At 39.2% G+C, this 17,665-nt stretch overlaps 1 protein-coding gene across 2 annotated transcripts in view; it reads right to left on the bottom strand.

Annotated features, from left to right (window-relative positions):
- The window catches only part of LOC122547509 (cAMP-specific 3',5'-cyclic phosphodiesterase 7B-like), a 176,572-nt gene that overhangs the window by 28,994 nt on the left and 129,913 nt on the right, over nucleotides 1-17,665 (bottom strand). For both annotated transcript variants that reach the window (XM_043686123.1, XM_043686129.1), the window contains 5 exons: nucleotides 14,825-14,920; nucleotides 12,337-12,437; nucleotides 6,795-6,926; nucleotides 5,554-5,645; nucleotides 4,844-4,988 (listed from right to left, as the gene is read on the bottom strand). In XM_043686123.1, the coding sequence (XP_043542058.1) occupies nucleotides 4,844-4,988; nucleotides 5,554-5,645; nucleotides 6,795-6,926; nucleotides 12,337-12,437; nucleotides 14,825-14,920 (566 nt within the window). The remainder of the gene's footprint in view (nucleotides 1-4,843; nucleotides 4,989-5,553; nucleotides 5,646-6,794; nucleotides 6,927-12,336; nucleotides 12,438-14,824; nucleotides 14,921-17,665) is intronic.

The raw sequence follows: 17,665 nt of genomic DNA on the forward strand, positions 1-17,665 counted from the left end.
AGGCTTAATGAGCAAGGCCGGTGTCTCCAATATTGTATTTTCAGCAGCCATTGATTTATTGAAGATGCTAAATGTAATGATAACTTTATTGCTGGCCAGATTGTACTGCCACTGTGGCCAAACCAAAGCCAGCCCACCTGCATGTGTGATTTCAATGTCAACAAAAATTTTCAGTTCAAACATATCTGCCATGATCAAATGGTGGAGCAGACCCGATGGGCTAAATGGCCCAATTCTGTGCCTATATCTTATGGTTTAATGATCTTTCTCCTGCAGTTCAATGGCAATTGAAATAAGGTTAGTTTGTGTATTCCCAAGTCTGGTCTCATTGTCTCTCCAAACTGGATACTCCGCAGGCAACCTTTCATGTCCAATATCTACCCATTATGATGTATGTTCAAGAAATCAGTTCTTTGATGCCTGACCCAGTTAACAGGTTTCAATGTCATTGGATAAAAACGTAATTTCAGTTCAGACAGTTTTGTTTATTCCAATGAATACATTAACTTCCATTAATTTGTGGTCAGGTGATCACTGCAGCCATTTTAAGTCACGGGTTTGTCCTCTAGAAATCATTTCAGTCCATGAAAGGTCTCAGTTATTAAAATCAGAAAATGAAAGTTGAAAATTGATAGTCAATATTTTACCATCATCATGACAAAGGGCAAAACCACTCAACAACACATCAATCGGCTTGGATCAGGGCAGGAGTGGTGATCTGCTGGCACTTAGCCTAGCAATCATTTTTGCAAGCCCTTATTTTGATATATCTTAAAGTAGGTCATTCTGAAGTAGAGTCATATCGGACTTGAAACACTAACTCTGTTTCTCTGTCGACAGATGCTGTCAGACCTTTGATTTCTCCTGAATTTACTGTTATTATTTCAGTTTTACAACATCTGCTGGATTTTGCTTTTGTTTGATATAACCTTCATGTCTGGCCAAATAATCAAAACTATTTTCTTCTCCCTAACGGCATCGATTGTCCCAATAACATGGTGTCTTGCTGAAGGATAATAAAAGAAAGGTAGCGCAGTGGTAATGATATTGGTGTAGTGATCCAGAGCACTACTAATGCACTGGAGATGGGTTCAAATTTCACCACAGCAGCAGGAGAAATTCAAATTCAATTAATTCAATAAACCTGAAATTAATTTGATAATAAAACTACCAGATTGTTGTTAAAAAATTCTGCTTCAAAATAATATTCAGCAAAAGGAAATCTTTTATCCTTACCCAATTTGGTCTTCATGAGACTGGTTGAATCTGAACAGCTACAGAAAAGAAAGTAGAATGGAAATAAAGCAGACAGACCACCCGCCATCAACGCGGGCACTGGATGTAACAAATGTACATCCTGCCCAGTTGACCCCATAAAGACCTCTCCATTAGCATCTGCGGGTTTCTGTCAAAAGCGAGAAAACCATCCTACACAATAGTTAAGCAACATAATCATACTCACAGAATCATGCCATACAACCAACATCCCAGATTTTTCCATCACTACCACTGGGCCTGTCCTGTCAGTGGGACCAGAAGTGATTGCACTGTAGTAAACACTTGGGAAGGGAGTCCTCAATAACGACTCTGGACCTCATTAAGTCCCATGGTATCAAGACAAATATTCTGAAGGAAACCTTCTGATTACCATATACCCAACCACAGCCCCGCTCCCTGCCACCTCAGCCATCATTCCCTCAATGCATCAGTGCTTCTCTACATTGAACACCACTGGAAACACTGAGGATAACAACAGGTCAGAACATTTAATGGATGGGTTGTTTAATGTTTATCACCAAGGTAGCATTGCTACTGACTGAGTTGGGTTCAATCTGTAAGTTATACTTGTTGGAGATGGCTTGCAGTACATAGTGAGATAAACAACTCACCCTCATCAATTTATTTGTCACAGATACATGGGCACATAACAATATTGTTAGTAGGGACCACAGTGAAATAGTCTTGTCATCTGACTAAGGACAACCTCACTGATGACATTACCATCATGTTAAATGGAATAGATCCAGAAAACATCAAGCAGCTCATATTTATGAGGAATTTAGGATGTGCTGTGTCAGCCTTCAATACCAGCAGGATTGTTTTCAGTCATCATATGTTACCTCATGATCCAACATATTCCCCACTCTACATTATCAACAAGACAGAGGGCCAACCCTAATCCAATGAAAAGTGCAGGAGGATGTGGCAGAAACAGGGCTATGCATGTCTAAAAATGAGATGTCAGTCTGGTGAAGTTACAACACAGGACTACTTGTATGCCAGACAGCAAAAGCAACGTGCTACAGGTAGGGCTAGATGGTTCAATAACCCAGTGATCAAGGTCAAAGCTTTGCTGTCCTGCCACATTCAGCCATGAAGGGTGGTATGCAGTTAAACAACTAACAGGAGGAGGAGGCTCCACAAAAATCCAAATCTTCAATGATGAGAGAGCACAGCACATCAGTGCAAAAGACAAGGGACAAATCAGAGGCATGACTGAATCATCCCACTAGTGTGGATGGGTGCAGCTCCAACAACAGTCAAAGTTATAGGAAGAATAGTATTATGTTGGACAGGGTTTCAGTAAGGCATTTGATAAGGTTCCCCATGGTAGGCTCTTTCAGAAAGTTAGGAGATATGGGATACAAGGTAATTTTGTTATCTGGATGCAGAAAGAAAACAGCAATTGGTAGTGGATGGAAATTATTCTGACTGGAGGTCGGTGACTAGTGGTGTCCCCAGGGATCTGTTCTTGGGCCTCTGCTCTTTGTAGCTTTTATAAATGACTAGGATGAAGAAGTGGAAGGTGGGTTAGTAAGTCTGCCAATGACACAAAGGTCGGTGGTGTTGTAGATATTGTCGAGGACGTTTGCAGGCTACAAGACATTGACAGGATGTGACAGATGGAGTTTAACCTGGATAATTGTGAAGTGATTCATTTTGGAAGGTCAAATTTGAATACTGAATGCAGGGTTAAAGACAGGATTCTTGGCAGTGTGGAGGAACAGAGGGATCTTGGGGTCCACGTACATAGATCACTCAAAGTTGCCACCCAAGTTGATAGCGTTGTTAAGAAGGCGCACAGTGTTTTGGCTTTCATTAACAGGGGGATTGATTTAAGAGCCGTGAGGTTTTGCTGCAGCTCTATAAAGGCTGAAGAAGTGCTCATGCCCGAAACGTCGATTCTCCTGCTCCTTGGATGCTGCCTGACCTGCTGCGCTTTTCCAGCAACACATTTTCAGCTGCAGCTCTATAAAACCCTGGTTAGACCACACTTGGAATATTGTGTCCAATTCTGGTCACCCCATTATAGAAAGGATGTAAATGCTTTAGGGAAGGTACAGTGGAGTTTGACAAGGATGCTGCCTGGATTGAAGGTCTTGTCTTATGAAGAGATGTTGAGTGAGCTAGGGCTTTTCACACTGCAGAGAAGAAAGAAGAGAGGTTACTTGCTAGAGGTGTACAAGGTAATTAGAGGCATTACCCAGGGCAGAAATGACTGTCATGAGGGATCATCATTTTAAGAGAATTGGAGGAAAGTGTAGGGGAGATGTCAGAGGTAGGTTCTTTATGCAGAGAGTGGTGGGTGTGTGGAATGCACCACCAGCGGTGGTAATAAGCGACTGCTAGACAAGCACATGGACGGCAGTAAATTGAGAGATGTGTAGATTAGGTTGATCTTCGATTAAGATAAATGCTCGACACACAACTTCGTGGGCGGAAGGGCCTGTACTGTGCTGTACTGTTCTATGTTCTAAGAGATTTACGAGGATATTGCAGGGTATGGAGAGTTTGAGTTACAAAGAAAGGCTGGATAGGCTGGGACTTTTCTCAATGGAGGAGGTTGAGAAATTACCTTATAAGCAGTTTATAAAATAATGAAGGGTATAGAAAGAGTTAATGGTAGCTTTTCTTTTCTCTGGGATGGGGATTTTAAGGAGGCACGCTTATAAGGTAAGAGGAGAGAGATTTAAAAAAGACATGAGGGGCAAATCTTTTACACAGAGGGTGGTTCATATGTGGAATGAACGTCTGATGAAGTGGTGGATGTAGGTAAAATTACAACGTTTAAAAGAAATTTGGATAAGTACATGAATAGGAAAGGTTTGGAGGGATATGGACCAGGAGCAGACGGGTGGGACTAGTTTAGTTTGGGATTATATTCACCATGGACTGGTTGGACCGAAGGGTCTGTTTCTGTGCTATATGACTCTGTGACTCTTAAGAAGCTTAACACCAGCCAAGACTAAGCAGCCCACTTAATTGGCACCCTGTTCACTGTCTTAAAATTCAGTCCCATCACCACCAATGCACATTGGCAGCAATATTTACCATCTTCAAGGCGTACTGTAGGAACTCACCTGGGCTCCTTCAATAGCACCTTCCAAATCCACAACCTTTAACATCTAGGTGGACAAAGGCAACAGATGCATGGAAACAGCACCACCTGTAAATTTCCCTCGAAGCCATTCACCATCCTGAATTGTAACTGTATCTATGTTCCTTTACTGTGACCAGTTCAAAGCCCTGGAACTCTTTCTAACAGCACTGTGGGTGTCCCTGCACCTCAAGGATTGCAGTGATTTAAGAACCTTTACAAAAGTAATTAGGAATGGGCAATAGATGCTGACCTGAGCAATGACACTCACAGCCTATGAATGACTGACTAAATTTTAAAAAAATGGAGATGACAACAAAAGCAATTTATTGCTCCTGACACCATCAGGCTATGACTTCTTTAGCTGTTAATGTTGCGAAAAGAAAACAAATTGCTTTGCAGACTTGCCATATTGAATCAGTGATTTTGGAAAATCAGTCTACTTATTTTATTCCATTAACCTACCTGAAGAATGAAGTGTTTATGATCTGCATCCTCCAATGATAAATCTCTGTTGTCCAAATGAGTTTTCATTCTTGTAAGAAACTCATTTTGTCGGCTAATATCCGTGGCCAGAATGAGAGATCCTAACTGTTGCTCAATATCTTGTCTGCAATAGGAGCAAATTGCATTATTCTCTCAATGTTGTTAGTTTTACTGAATATTGCAAATCTAAAGAAATATGGGAGTCACCCTGTGTGTCACAATGTAGGGATGAAAACGAGATTATTGATCTGTAAGCATTCAGCAATGAAGAGATGCTTTACAGAAGACAGTGCTTCTCTACATAGAGTAGAATTAGAGGAAAAACTTCTGTGATTCACCTCCCACCAATCAACTTCATTTGTCGTGGATATATGAGCGCTCTTGCTTATTTTCTGTAGCCTTATTCATGTTTGATTATGCTCATTTATGGAGTGAAATGAAGCCAAAAGAAATGGCATGTATTCCAATACTTTTGCAAGGAGAATTGAGAAATACTAATATTCAATGTTGTTTCCATGCCACCTTTTGCTGTCACATATTCAACAATTAATTCAAAATTGGTTCACTTCCCATCTCATACTCATTTCACAACTGAGTGCTGCTTTAAATCATTAGCCTTCATTAAATATCAAGGGAACACTATTTTTTGACTACAGTGCATTGAATATCTATAAATAAATATTACTCACATCATTTCCACAGGCAGATGAGCCAGCAGACCTGATTCTCGAAGCATCCCAACTGTTGATCTCCAGTGGTGATTCTCCAGTACAGAGATATTCTTAAAAAGAGAGGAAATTAAATAAATAAAAGATACTTTTATTTCCGTAATGGCCCGGTGAGTAAATGAATAACCTAGCTACTCAAAACAGAAGACCTTTGGTCTGTGCTGAGTTATTGGGTCTCAATGGGACAACACTGTGGGATGGCTGCATTTAAGCACTGCTAAGAAGGGGGTAGGAAAAATAAATCGTGCTGGCTCCGACATTAATTGCTTCTCTAATTTGGGAATAGCTTAATCCCTGATTGACACCTCCTCAATTGAGATTGGGAACTTGCATCACAAACAGCTGCGAAAGGTGTACTAAATTGCTCCTAAAGATCTTCAGTTAGGCTAACAGTGTTTATACATCTAAAGACTCACCATAAAAACATGTGACAAGTCCAATCTTATCAATTACTGTACCATCAGTACACTTGGAATCATCAGCAAAGTAATGGAATATGTGATTGATAATCCTATCACTTGGCACTGTCCCAATGATGCTCAGTTTGACCTCTGCTGGGGCTACTTAGTACCAGATCTCATTACAGCCTTGATCCAAGCAAGGAGAAAATAGCTGAATTCAAGAGGTGAAGCAAGATTGAACTCCCTTGACATTGAGGCAGCACCTGACCCACAATAGCATCACAGTGCTTGCGAACAATTAAAGTTAATGGAAATCAGAGGAAACCTATATACTGGTTTAAAGTTATACCAAGTCCAAAGAAAGATTCCATTGGCTGTCTCAGGCCAGTCACCTCAGCCTTCAGATAACATCCAAAGTTCCTCAGTAGTATCCTTGACATAAATGTCTTCACCTGCATCTTTAATGACCTTCCAGTCACTGTATGATCAGAAGTGGATATGTTCACTCATGACTTATAGTGTTCAGCACTATTTATGACTATCATTCACTGAAACAGTCTGTACCTCATGCAACAACACATAAATAACATATACATTTAGATTGTGAAATGGCAAGAATGACTGGTCTCAGTTCAGGACTTATACTCCTGGTCTAGATCTTTTTTTATAATTATGCTAAACTTAATTAAATCACTTCAGTGGAATCACTTCTATTAAAAATGCTCTTCCACTGATACCCCTTTCACCTGCCCAGTACAGCATATGTACATTTGTGAAAGAACAATTAGTTACCATGTTTACCTGGTATAAGCTGGCTAGATGGTGTTTGGTTTTGATGAGAAAGGGTTGGTTGACTCCTGGATGATCAACATCATGCGCTGCAGCTGCCGTCAAACCAAGCATGATATCAAGTGGTGTCAAAAACTCGGCGAGCTTTCATAAATGGAAAAGTAAAATGGAAAAATTATTAGAATATACTTATAAGGTATTTAAACCATTACTAAATATTATGCCATTGCAGCTAGTAATATTCTAATGATTTAAAAATCTTGAATATAATCATATGTGCAAATATAATCATAGTGACAACAACTCAGGTTTCCTACAAAGTTGGATGAATTACATACAATGAATAACTCAAGTGAAGTATATTTTCCAACCTGTTTAGCATCTGCGAGTTTTAAGAAGCTTTAAAGCTCATGTTGAGGTTCTGAATGTAGGTTTGCTCACTGAGCTGGAAGGTTAGTTTTCAGGCATTTTGTCACCATACTAGGTAACATCAGTGAGCCTCCGGATGAAGCACTGGTGGTATGGCCTGCTTTGTATTTATGTGTTTTGGTTTCCTTGGGTTGGTGATGCCATTTCTTGTGAAGTTGTCATTTCCTGTTCTTTTTCTCAGGGGGTGGTAAATGGAATCCAAATCAATGCGTTTGTTGATAGAATTCCGGTTGGAATGCCATGCTTCTAGGAATTCTTGTGCGTGTCTCCTAGAAGCATAGCATTCCAACCGGAACTCTATCATCAAACACATTGACTTGGGTCTCATTTACCACCCCCTGAGAAAAAGAACTGGAAACAACATCACCACAGGAAACAACGTCACCACAGGAAATCACATCACCAACCCAAGGAAACCGAAACACATAAATATAAAGCAGGCCATACCTACAGTGCTTCATCCTGTGGCTCACTGATGATGTTACTTAGTATAGTGACGAAACACATATTTAGTGTTCATATAACACCTCCTTGATTCTGCATATTTGCATTCTTGCTTCATTATGCATTCTTATCTAATTACAGACTACAACCCAGTTGCGGAGTAATCTTTCATCTTATTCACATAAACAAGGGAAAGCTACTGAAAATTATAAATAATGATTACATTTATCAATACCCTGAGATGTTTCATACACAGCAGAAAACATCTGACCTATTCTAGTTCAGTGGACACCTATGGATTCTGTGGTGTAACATTATATGAAATAGGAATAGAAAGAGAGAAACTGCTCCCACTGGCGAAATGATCAAGTAGTAGAGGGCACAGATTTAAAGTCTTTTGCAAAAGAAGCAAATCTGAAGCAAAAAGAGAACTTTTCACAAAGTGAGTGGTTAGGGTCTGAAGTGCATTGCTTGAAAGTGTGGTACAAAGGTCCAACTGAGGCATTTCAGAGGGAATTGGATGATTAGTTAAAAAGAAACCAATGATTAGGATTATGGAGATAAGGCAGTAGATTCACACTCAGTTCAAATGCTCAGAGAGCCAGTGCAGACTGAATGGCCTCCCTTTGTACTATAATAGTTTTGTGATTCTGTGGAAGAAAGTATTTAGAAGGCATATTAAGTTGGGGCTCAATAGAGTTGGTCATTTAAAACCAATCCTATGTTTACAAACCAATATATGGCTTTGTAAAAGAGTGAAAGTATAGACTTGGAACTTAAGAGTTATAGTAGAAATCTTTAGTCAGTGTTTGTAAATCTCTTGGGTCTATAAATTGAAAATGAATGGCAAACCTGGAGAGGACCAAATTAATTGACTGACCATTATGATTTGCAATACAAATTTTGAACTCACCATTATATACTAGACAAGAACCTGGTGTGACTAAAACAGAAGCAAAATTGGTAGCTGTAAAAAAAGAATATTTTTCCAAATAAACTGTTCACTCCACAATACCCTGATCCACTCCTTTATCACTACCAATGCCTCATCCTCTCCCATAGCACATTCCTGTACAATTGCAGGAGATTTAGCACTTGCTTTTTTAACTCCTCCCTTTCACTGTCCAAGGCCCCAATCACTCTTTGTGGGCAAAGCAATGATTTACTGCATTTCTTCAAATATAGTCTCTTGTATTTGCTACTCACAGTATGGGCTCCTTAACATTGGGAAGACTAAATGCAGTCTGGTGCCTGCTTTGTGGAGCACCTCCATTCAGTCTGCAAATGTGATCCTGACCTTCCATTTGCTTTCCATTTTAATGCCAAGTGATCTCATACTTGCAGATCTGATCTAGGCCTGCTACAGTGTTCCACTGAAACACAATACAAGCTAGAGGAACAGTACTTAATTTTCTATTTAGGCACATTATAGCCTTCTGGATTCAATACTGAGTTCAGCAACTCCAGACCACAAATTCTGGTCTCCATTTTGTTGCAACTTCCTCCCCCCACTCCACCCAGTGTCTGGTTTTCTTGGTTTTGCTTTCAAGCAGAGTGGACCTATAATCTGATATTAACACCTACAGGTAGTTCTTCTGCAACCCGATAGTTGCATTCTTGTGTAACTCCGCATTATAGAAAGATTTTGCTTTGGAAGCAGTACTTAAAGTGATGGCGATGTAATCACATTACAGCCAACACGGTTTTAAAAGTTTGTGCTTTAGAAACAGTGTTCCCAATTTGTCAATCACAGTATAGTGAATTATAATGCACACATTTTGTATTATTAACATCTGCGATGTACCTATCACTTCTCTGCAACCATTACTATTCATTTAAAAAAAACCTGTAGATACTGGAAATCAGAAACAAACACAGAAATTGCCAGAAAAACTTAGAGGTTCGGCAGCATCTGTGGAATGACAGCAGAGTTGACGTTTCAAGTCCAATGACCCTTCTTCGGAATATTCAGAGCAATTCTGAAGAAAGGTCATTGGACCTGAAAGGTTAACTCTGCTTTCTCTCCACAGATGCTGCCAGACCTGCTGAGTTCTTCCAGCAATTAGTGTTTTCATCACTCCTTTTATCTTTTGCTTTGTGACACTTTTGATCTCTAATCTCCCCCACTCTCAAATTGTATCTGACCTTTCCTTCTGCTCCACTTGCTTCACCCTACCATTTTTCTACCATAACTTTACCTCTTCTCTGCAGCTCTGAAAAGGAGTCAATTTGGACTTAGAACATTATTTCTCTCACCACAGATGCTGCCAGACCTGCTGAATTTCTTCATCTTCTTCCGAGTTTTATATCTGATGTGACCACCAAGCCTCACCCCTGCTAGCTCTCTGAATCCACAAAGGTCATGAGTTGGGAGAGACCTTTAGTTTATGTGCACAAAACAGGCATTCATGCCATTTGGATGCATTTTGCAAACATATGTGCATGCATACCTTACATGTGATATTAGTACCCTCTTTTGACATTATGCAACAGGACAGAAATTAATACTTTTGGTGTAAAATATTTGTCACAACAGCTAATATTAGTCTGTTCTTGTTAGATGTTAATGCATTGTTGCATTTATTCCTAACTTCTTTTATTTGTTATTTATCAATACAATCTTTAGATATGAACATTAGTCCACACCTGTAACTTACAAACCTGACTCATATTTGCTTTTGATTCCTGCACATGTTCTTTGAAATAATTCTCCACAGTCTGATTACCCTGCCCTTTCCTCATTCCCTTTAAAAGTGCTTTGCAAAATAATGCTTTTAGCAACTATGAACAACAAAGCTTTAGCATGAAGATGTAGGTCATTGAACGTTATATAACCCTCTACGGTTTTATACTTTATACAGTGAAAACTCCTAGATGAATAGATTTAAAAAGTTCTCAAAACAACTTCAGTCTTTTTGATATAAATTCACTTGTGTGAATGAATTATCAACAACTTATAAATAAGTCAGCCTGGTTTATTTTCAATCCCTTTGGTGGTTACTTGTCTATTTCCAAACAACAGGGGAGTTGTTGATCAGTGAGAACTGTGATTTCATTCAACATCAATTTAGATTGAACACTAATGAACATGAAAGAGAGAACATTAAAAAACATTGCACCAGAACTAGAAGTAAATTTTGATAATTTTAAATCAAACCACAAGAATGTTTGTGAAAAATGAAATTCAGATTCCAGTCATTGTAACAACCATTACTTTGTTTACATTTGTGTTTGGAGTAACAACTGAAAATCACTCTGGGCTTTAGTCTCTGGTTTGCAGTAAATAATATGATGGAACCATTTAAACTTCTGTACAAATGAGATTTATACACAAATGGGCAAGTGATATCAAGTTGCCACACAATTCATATGCCTCTTGGTTTAACGACATTGTAAAATGTTTAATTCCCTATACATTTGGGTGATTATTTAAAATCAAAATTATTTGCGACTCTTGAAAGTTTATCTGTCCACCAGAAAACATCAAAATAACGTCAGGAATTTATTTTGGCTTTCAAGTTTCTGGTATTCTTCCATCGCTGCACCAGGAGCATGAGATTGTCATCTGCAGCTCAATACTTCTTGTAAGCCATGAACCTACATTTACTTTTCACTTTGGCTTCTGGCAGAGTGAATGGCACAATTGTGCACAAGGAGACATGTCTTTCTGTCTTCAGTTCTCCATTTTTCTCCAAACAGAGATTGTCAAGCACGATAAAAAGATAAACATAAACATTTTCCACTCAGACAAAATCCTGACTGCAGATATAGAAGGGCCATTTGTGATCAATTGCCTGTTGTCTATCACCATTGCAATTTCCAGGGTCAGCCAATATGGGAAATATTTCCTGTAGTGCCAAAAGCAAGACAAATCAATCCAACCAACAACTACTTCATCAATCTATTCTCGATTATCAGCAAAGTGATGGAAGGGAGCTGTCAACATACTATCAAGCAGTACTTATTCAGCTGGTAACTGATTCTCAGTTTGGATTTCCACAGCCATTTGGCTTGGGACCTCATTACAATTTTGGTCCAAATGCGAACAAGAGGGCTGAACTCAAGAGGTGGGCTAAGAATGTCAGCCCTTGACATCAACAGTCAAGTAGTTCGACAGTAGCCAGGGCAAAGTAACTCCAAGTGGTTGACAACTTACCCTCCAAACTATATACGCACACCCTCTAACATTGAGGCACGGCAGTAGCTACAAGATCCACTGCAACAACTCACCATGGCTCTTTTGGCAGCACATTTCAAACTCATGATCTCTATCGTTTAGAAGGACAAGGGCAGCATGGGACACCACCATTTGCTAGTTCCCATCCACCTGCTCACCATCCTGACATGGAGCTCCATCACTCTCCCTTGGGTGTTGCTGGGTAAATATCGTGGAACTTCCTCCCTAAGAGCATCGTATGTAAGCCTACACCACAAGAATTGCAGCAGTTCATAAAAGTAGTTCACCAGCACCTTCCCAAAGATAATTTGGGACCGGCAATAAAAGCTGCCTAGCCAGTAACTCCCACTGAAAAAAAAAAGCAAATCAGAAATCGAAAGAGTTGTTAAGGAAATTGCTTTCAGGCCTATATTTCTCTTCAAGTTGCTTTTTTAAAGAAATGCTTTCAAAAGATATTCTAAAATTATTTTTATTTCATTAAATATAAAGAAGGTTCATCTGTACCTTTGGTTCTTTTAGATAGCAGTGCATTGCCTGAGTCACATCAGCAGCATGAACAGCATTATGATATGGGTTTTGGCTGTGATAATCCTCTTGAATCATAACTGGTAGGAATGAAAATGTAAGTTAAATACAAATTTACCACCATAACTATCTGAAGCAGTAGTTGTACAACCAGAAGAATTTAGTGTGTGTTTTTAAACAGTTAGCTAGTAGAATCAAGATTAGTAAAATGCATGATGTTATCTAACAGAATAAACCAGATTTTTTTTAGCATGAGACATTAACCTGCCTCACTTCCTTCCCCTCAAGGTAGCAGCAAATCCAGGAATACATATTTATAAATTTCCACCATCGCCATTTTGTATAACTGTATGGGCTCTATGAGGTGTACTCTGTACCTAAGATGGTGCCTTGTGTTATTGACATCGTTACACTGTAACTAATCTTGTAACTGAAGAAGCTGTACCTAGGTACCTTTGTATCTGGATGGCACTGTTAGTGGCAAATTATAAACTTTTCAATGTACTCATTTGAGTAACGTTACAATAAAGCTAATTCAATTCAACTTAATTCAATTCAATTTTGAATCAGCTAAGCTTTACATGGATGTTGCCAGGACTGGAGGATTTGAGTTACAGGGAGAGGTTGGATAGGCTGGGACTTCTTTCCCTTGGAGATTTAGAAGCTGAGGGGTGATCTTATACAGGTTTATAAAATCATGAGGGGCATGGATAGACGGATAGCTAAGATCCTTTTCACTGTGTAGGGGAGTGCAAGCCTAGGGGGCACAGGTTTAAGGTGAGAGGGGTAAGCTTTAAAAAGGACCTGAGGGGTAATTTTTTCACGCAGAGGGTAGTGCATGTATGGAATGAGCTGCCAGAGGAAGTGCTGGAGGCAGGTACAGTTACAACATTTAAAAAGCATCAGAATGTGTACATGAATAGAAAGGGTTTAGTGGGTCAAATACTGGCAAATGGCACTAGGTCAGATTAGGACGTCTGGTTGGTGTGAACGAATTGCACTGAAGGGGCTGTTTCTGTGCTGTATGACTTTAAAAGGTGCCACCAGAGATGAGTCCTCCATTTTACCTTCCTGACTGCCTATTTTAAATGTTACAGCTATCTGTGGTAACATGACTAAGAATAAGAATCCATCCTTTCAGAGGATAAACTGGCTCTTCTCATCAAGTATTTTGTCTTTTTTAAAGATCTACTTTGTCACAGGGAAGATAATTAAAAGCAAAACCAATTTGAGTCACTTCTGTGCAATTCTGAGCCACTTATAGAGCTGCTGGTATGCCAAATTACAGGGCGATGGATTCTAAGTCCCTGATGTGTACTGTGCATTTTAATGCACTATGAGTCCTAATACCTTCAATGGAGTTGAAGTAACACCAAATGAAACTTACCTGCTCTAGCCCTTAACATATCTTTCTTGTTTTTCTCCTATCTGTTGACACTATTATCACTAAACTGTTGATTGCCAAATACCTCTTCCAAGCATCCTAGCTAGCCAGCTTTATACCTCCTCAGTACTGTTTCATTCAAAATCACTGTCAATGCCTTTTCAATTTAAAATCTTGGACATTGTAAACTATTTTTCCATCTCCATTCTCCCTTTTCTCTACAAACTCCTCCACTATATTGTTGCCTATTAAATCTGTGCTTATTTTGTCTGCAACTCTATGTCTAAACCTCTCCAATTCCACTTCAACGATAGTAGTGAAATGACTAAAAGTCAAAGTAACAAATAATCATTACTGGACTAATAATGCAGTGGCATAGACTAATAATCCGGAGAACAAGAATTCAAATCCATCATAGAATTTGAGTTCAGATTAAAAATCTGGAAATAGAAAACAGGCATGGCATTTCTAACAATATCCATAAAGATATTGAGATTGTCATGAGAACCCAATTAGTGTCCTGACTAATGTCCTTAAAGGGAAGAAAAGCTATGGTCCTTACCTGGAACTAACTCCTGAGTCTCTCTACATTACTGCAATTCACTATCAATTGCAAAGTCTGCCATAATCTACAGCCAGTTCTCTTTTAAGGACAACCAGGAGTAGTTGAAAAGACACATGGGACAGAAATTTATCTCAGGCAGTGGTGCAAGATATTCATGTTGGATTGACTTCCCGTTACACGGAGGGCCTGATATTGAATTCCATTGAGTGCAAAGAGTTGTGTGTAACTCTTGGTTGATCCAATATCATCAGTTTTATGCCAATGGCTGAAATAAATTTCAACCCCAGAAGTTTTGACTCCAACCCCCTGTACATCATGAACTAATGTGTACAAACGGGATGACCTCACTTTACAGCAAAGATAACATTAAGCTCTGCAAGTGTTCTCAATGCCAGCACTGTTTCTTTATTGTTGCAATATTTATTTTTAGTAAAGAAGTACACCAATAATTTTCAGCAGTAATATTAGATTCACTACATGTACAGTAGTTAACACTTTGATATGTTTATTTGACCTACCTAAAAATCTGTGCAATTTTACCATATCCAACTGGAAGTGATGAATGAGACCATGGAGATTAAACAGGTGACATAATAGGGTGACAAGGCTATTCCCTGAAATAAAGGAAGAGCTCATTGGTAACTAATTAACATTGGTGAAATCTTAGCACTGGTATTTACAAAAGCAATCAATGATATAATCATTCTATATTATAAGGATCAGATTGATGCATAATATTACTCCTGGATTGAGGCGTGGGTTTGTGTTTCTATTTGTTTTTGGTGGCAAGAGGAGTTCAAGGTAGAACAGCCTTGATCAAAAGTGAATTCTTCTCAGTTAGTATCCTCTATACAATGAGATTATTTGAATTAATTGTCCATGAAAAAAGTTCACAATTATGACTTTTTCGCAGCTCCTCATTATTTCTGGATGAATCACATCTAACTGAAGTAGACTTGGATGAAGGGACTGAAGGTACAGTTGCTAAATATGCTGATGATGCATAAGTAGGAAAGTAAGTTAAATAAAAGGAGAAAGATCTGGAAATGGAGTACAATGTGGAAAGATGTAAAATTGCCCACTTCAGCAAGAAGAATAAAAAAGCATATTATCTAAATATAATGAGCTTGCAGAGTTCTGAAGTACAGAGGGATCACAAAAGGTTAGTATGCAAGCACAATAAGTAATTAGAAAAGCTAACAGAATATTGTGAGGATAACTTCGAATAAAAGTGGAGAGATTATGCTTCAGTTATACAGGGCATTGCTAAGCCCACATCTCTTCCGTGTACAATATTTATTTCAGGAAGGATGCAAATATGTTGGAAGCATCTTCAGGAAGAAGGGCTTATGCCCAAAATGTCGATTCTCCTGCTCTTTGGATGCTGCCTGACCTGCTGCGCTTTTCCAGCAACACATTTTTCAGCTCTGATCTCCAGCATCTGCAGTCCTCACTTTCTCCTAGCAATTCAAAGAAAGTCTAGTTGACAAATACCTGGAGTGGGCCGATTGGCTAATGAAGAAATATGGGACAGGCTAGGCCTTATCCACTAGAGTTTAGAATTGAAATATGTAAGATCTAAAGGCATCTAGACAGGATGGATGTGGAAAGGAGGTTCCCTCTTGTGGGAGAATCGAGAACTAGGTGCTACTATTTCAAGATAAAGGGTCGTCCATTTAAGATCAAGATGAGGAAAACATCTTCTCACACAGGGTTATGAATCTTTGTAAATCCCTTTTTCAAAAGGCAGTGGAAGCAGAGTCTTTAAATTATTTTTAAGCTGGAGGTAGCTGGATTCTTGATAAGCAAGAGGGTGAAAGACCATTGGGGATAAGTGGCAAGGTGGAGAAATCAGATCAGCCATGACTTTATTGAATGGCACAGCCATTTGGGGGCAAATGGCCTCCTCCTATTCCTAATCATAGAATCCCTACAGTGTGGAAGCAGGCCATTTGGCCTATTGACTCCACACCAACCCTTCGAAGAGCACTCCACCACTCCCATCCTCCACCTAATCCTTGTAACCCTGCATTTATCATAGCCAATTCACCTAATTAGCACATCGTTGGATTGTGGGAGGAAACTGGAACACAAACGTGGGAAGAATATCCATATATATAATTTCACCTACTTCGATAAAATACTTTTTTTCTTTTAATTATAGATTCTTTTTGGCGCATAATCAAGTTTTGTTAAATCCCAGTTTTAAATTTTACCACAAGTAAAAGTAATATTCATAAACATTGTTATATAGAGTACCTTAGATGTTTATCACAAAACATGGAAACTAGAGAAATTTGCTTTGCATTTTCATTACATTTTATATCATAAAATATATCCTCTCATTCTTCTTATTGTTATAGTAAATCTATATTGTAACACACAGTTTCAAAATTCTTTTCAGGCGCTCAAAATTGTTTATAATATTTTAATTTTAAATTCTTTTGGCTAAGTCTGAGTTGGGTCATGTTTTTGAGGGTTTATCCTCATGATAAACCTCAACTTTATCCTCAACTTCTCTCACTATATCTAACCAAACTCACCATATTAACTATCTACCCTGTCCTCCAGCCACATCTTACCACGTGCCATTCCCAGAGCAATGCACCACTCAGCACATATCCACTGGATGATTGGCATCCCGTGTGTCTGTGCCAGCTTTAAAAGGCTGCTATGCCAGACCCACACTAGCGTTCTGAAGCTGCTCAACCCGTTGATGGTCAGAACCTGAACATGTCGGATAAGGGGCACCGCAATTCTAACTTCATGGCCACACTCAACATAATGTGGCCACACTCAAATTAAAATGGATCAATCACTCCGGTGAGAGACTGCTGCAACATCAGGAAGCAAGATGAACAACTTGTTATACAGAACACTGATTCCCACTAGGAGAAAGTGAGGACTGCAGATGCAGGAGATCAGAGCTGAAAAATGTGTTGCTGGAAAAGCGCAACAGGTCAGGCAGCATCCAAGGAACAGGAGAATTGACGTTTCGGGCATAAGCCCTTCTTCCTGAAGAAGGGCTTATGCCTGAAACTGATTCCCACTGTCAAGGTGTCTTCTGACAACATTCTTTCCCTGGCCTCTGTGTCTAAAAGTACTGCCGCAAATGAGGTGGTAAGCGATGTCAGAGGCAAGAAGCTAATGAATTAGGGTGGTCATATATTAGGGATCCCTCAGATCTATGTCCTGTACAGTGCATGGATCTGAAAATGTGTTGCTGGAAAAGTGCAGCAGGGCAGGCAGCATCCAAGGAGCAGGAGAATCGATGTTTCGGGCATAAGCCCTTCTTCAGGATTCCTGAAGAAGGGCTTATGCCCGAAACATCGATTCTCCTGCTCCTTGGATGCTGCCTG

The sequence above is a fragment of the Chiloscyllium plagiosum genome, chromosome 3, assembly GCF_004010195.1.
Source record: "Chiloscyllium plagiosum isolate BGI_BamShark_2017 chromosome 3, ASM401019v2, whole genome shotgun sequence".
Lineage (NCBI taxonomy): Eukaryota > Metazoa > Chordata > Chondrichthyes > Orectolobiformes > Hemiscylliidae > Chiloscyllium > Chiloscyllium plagiosum.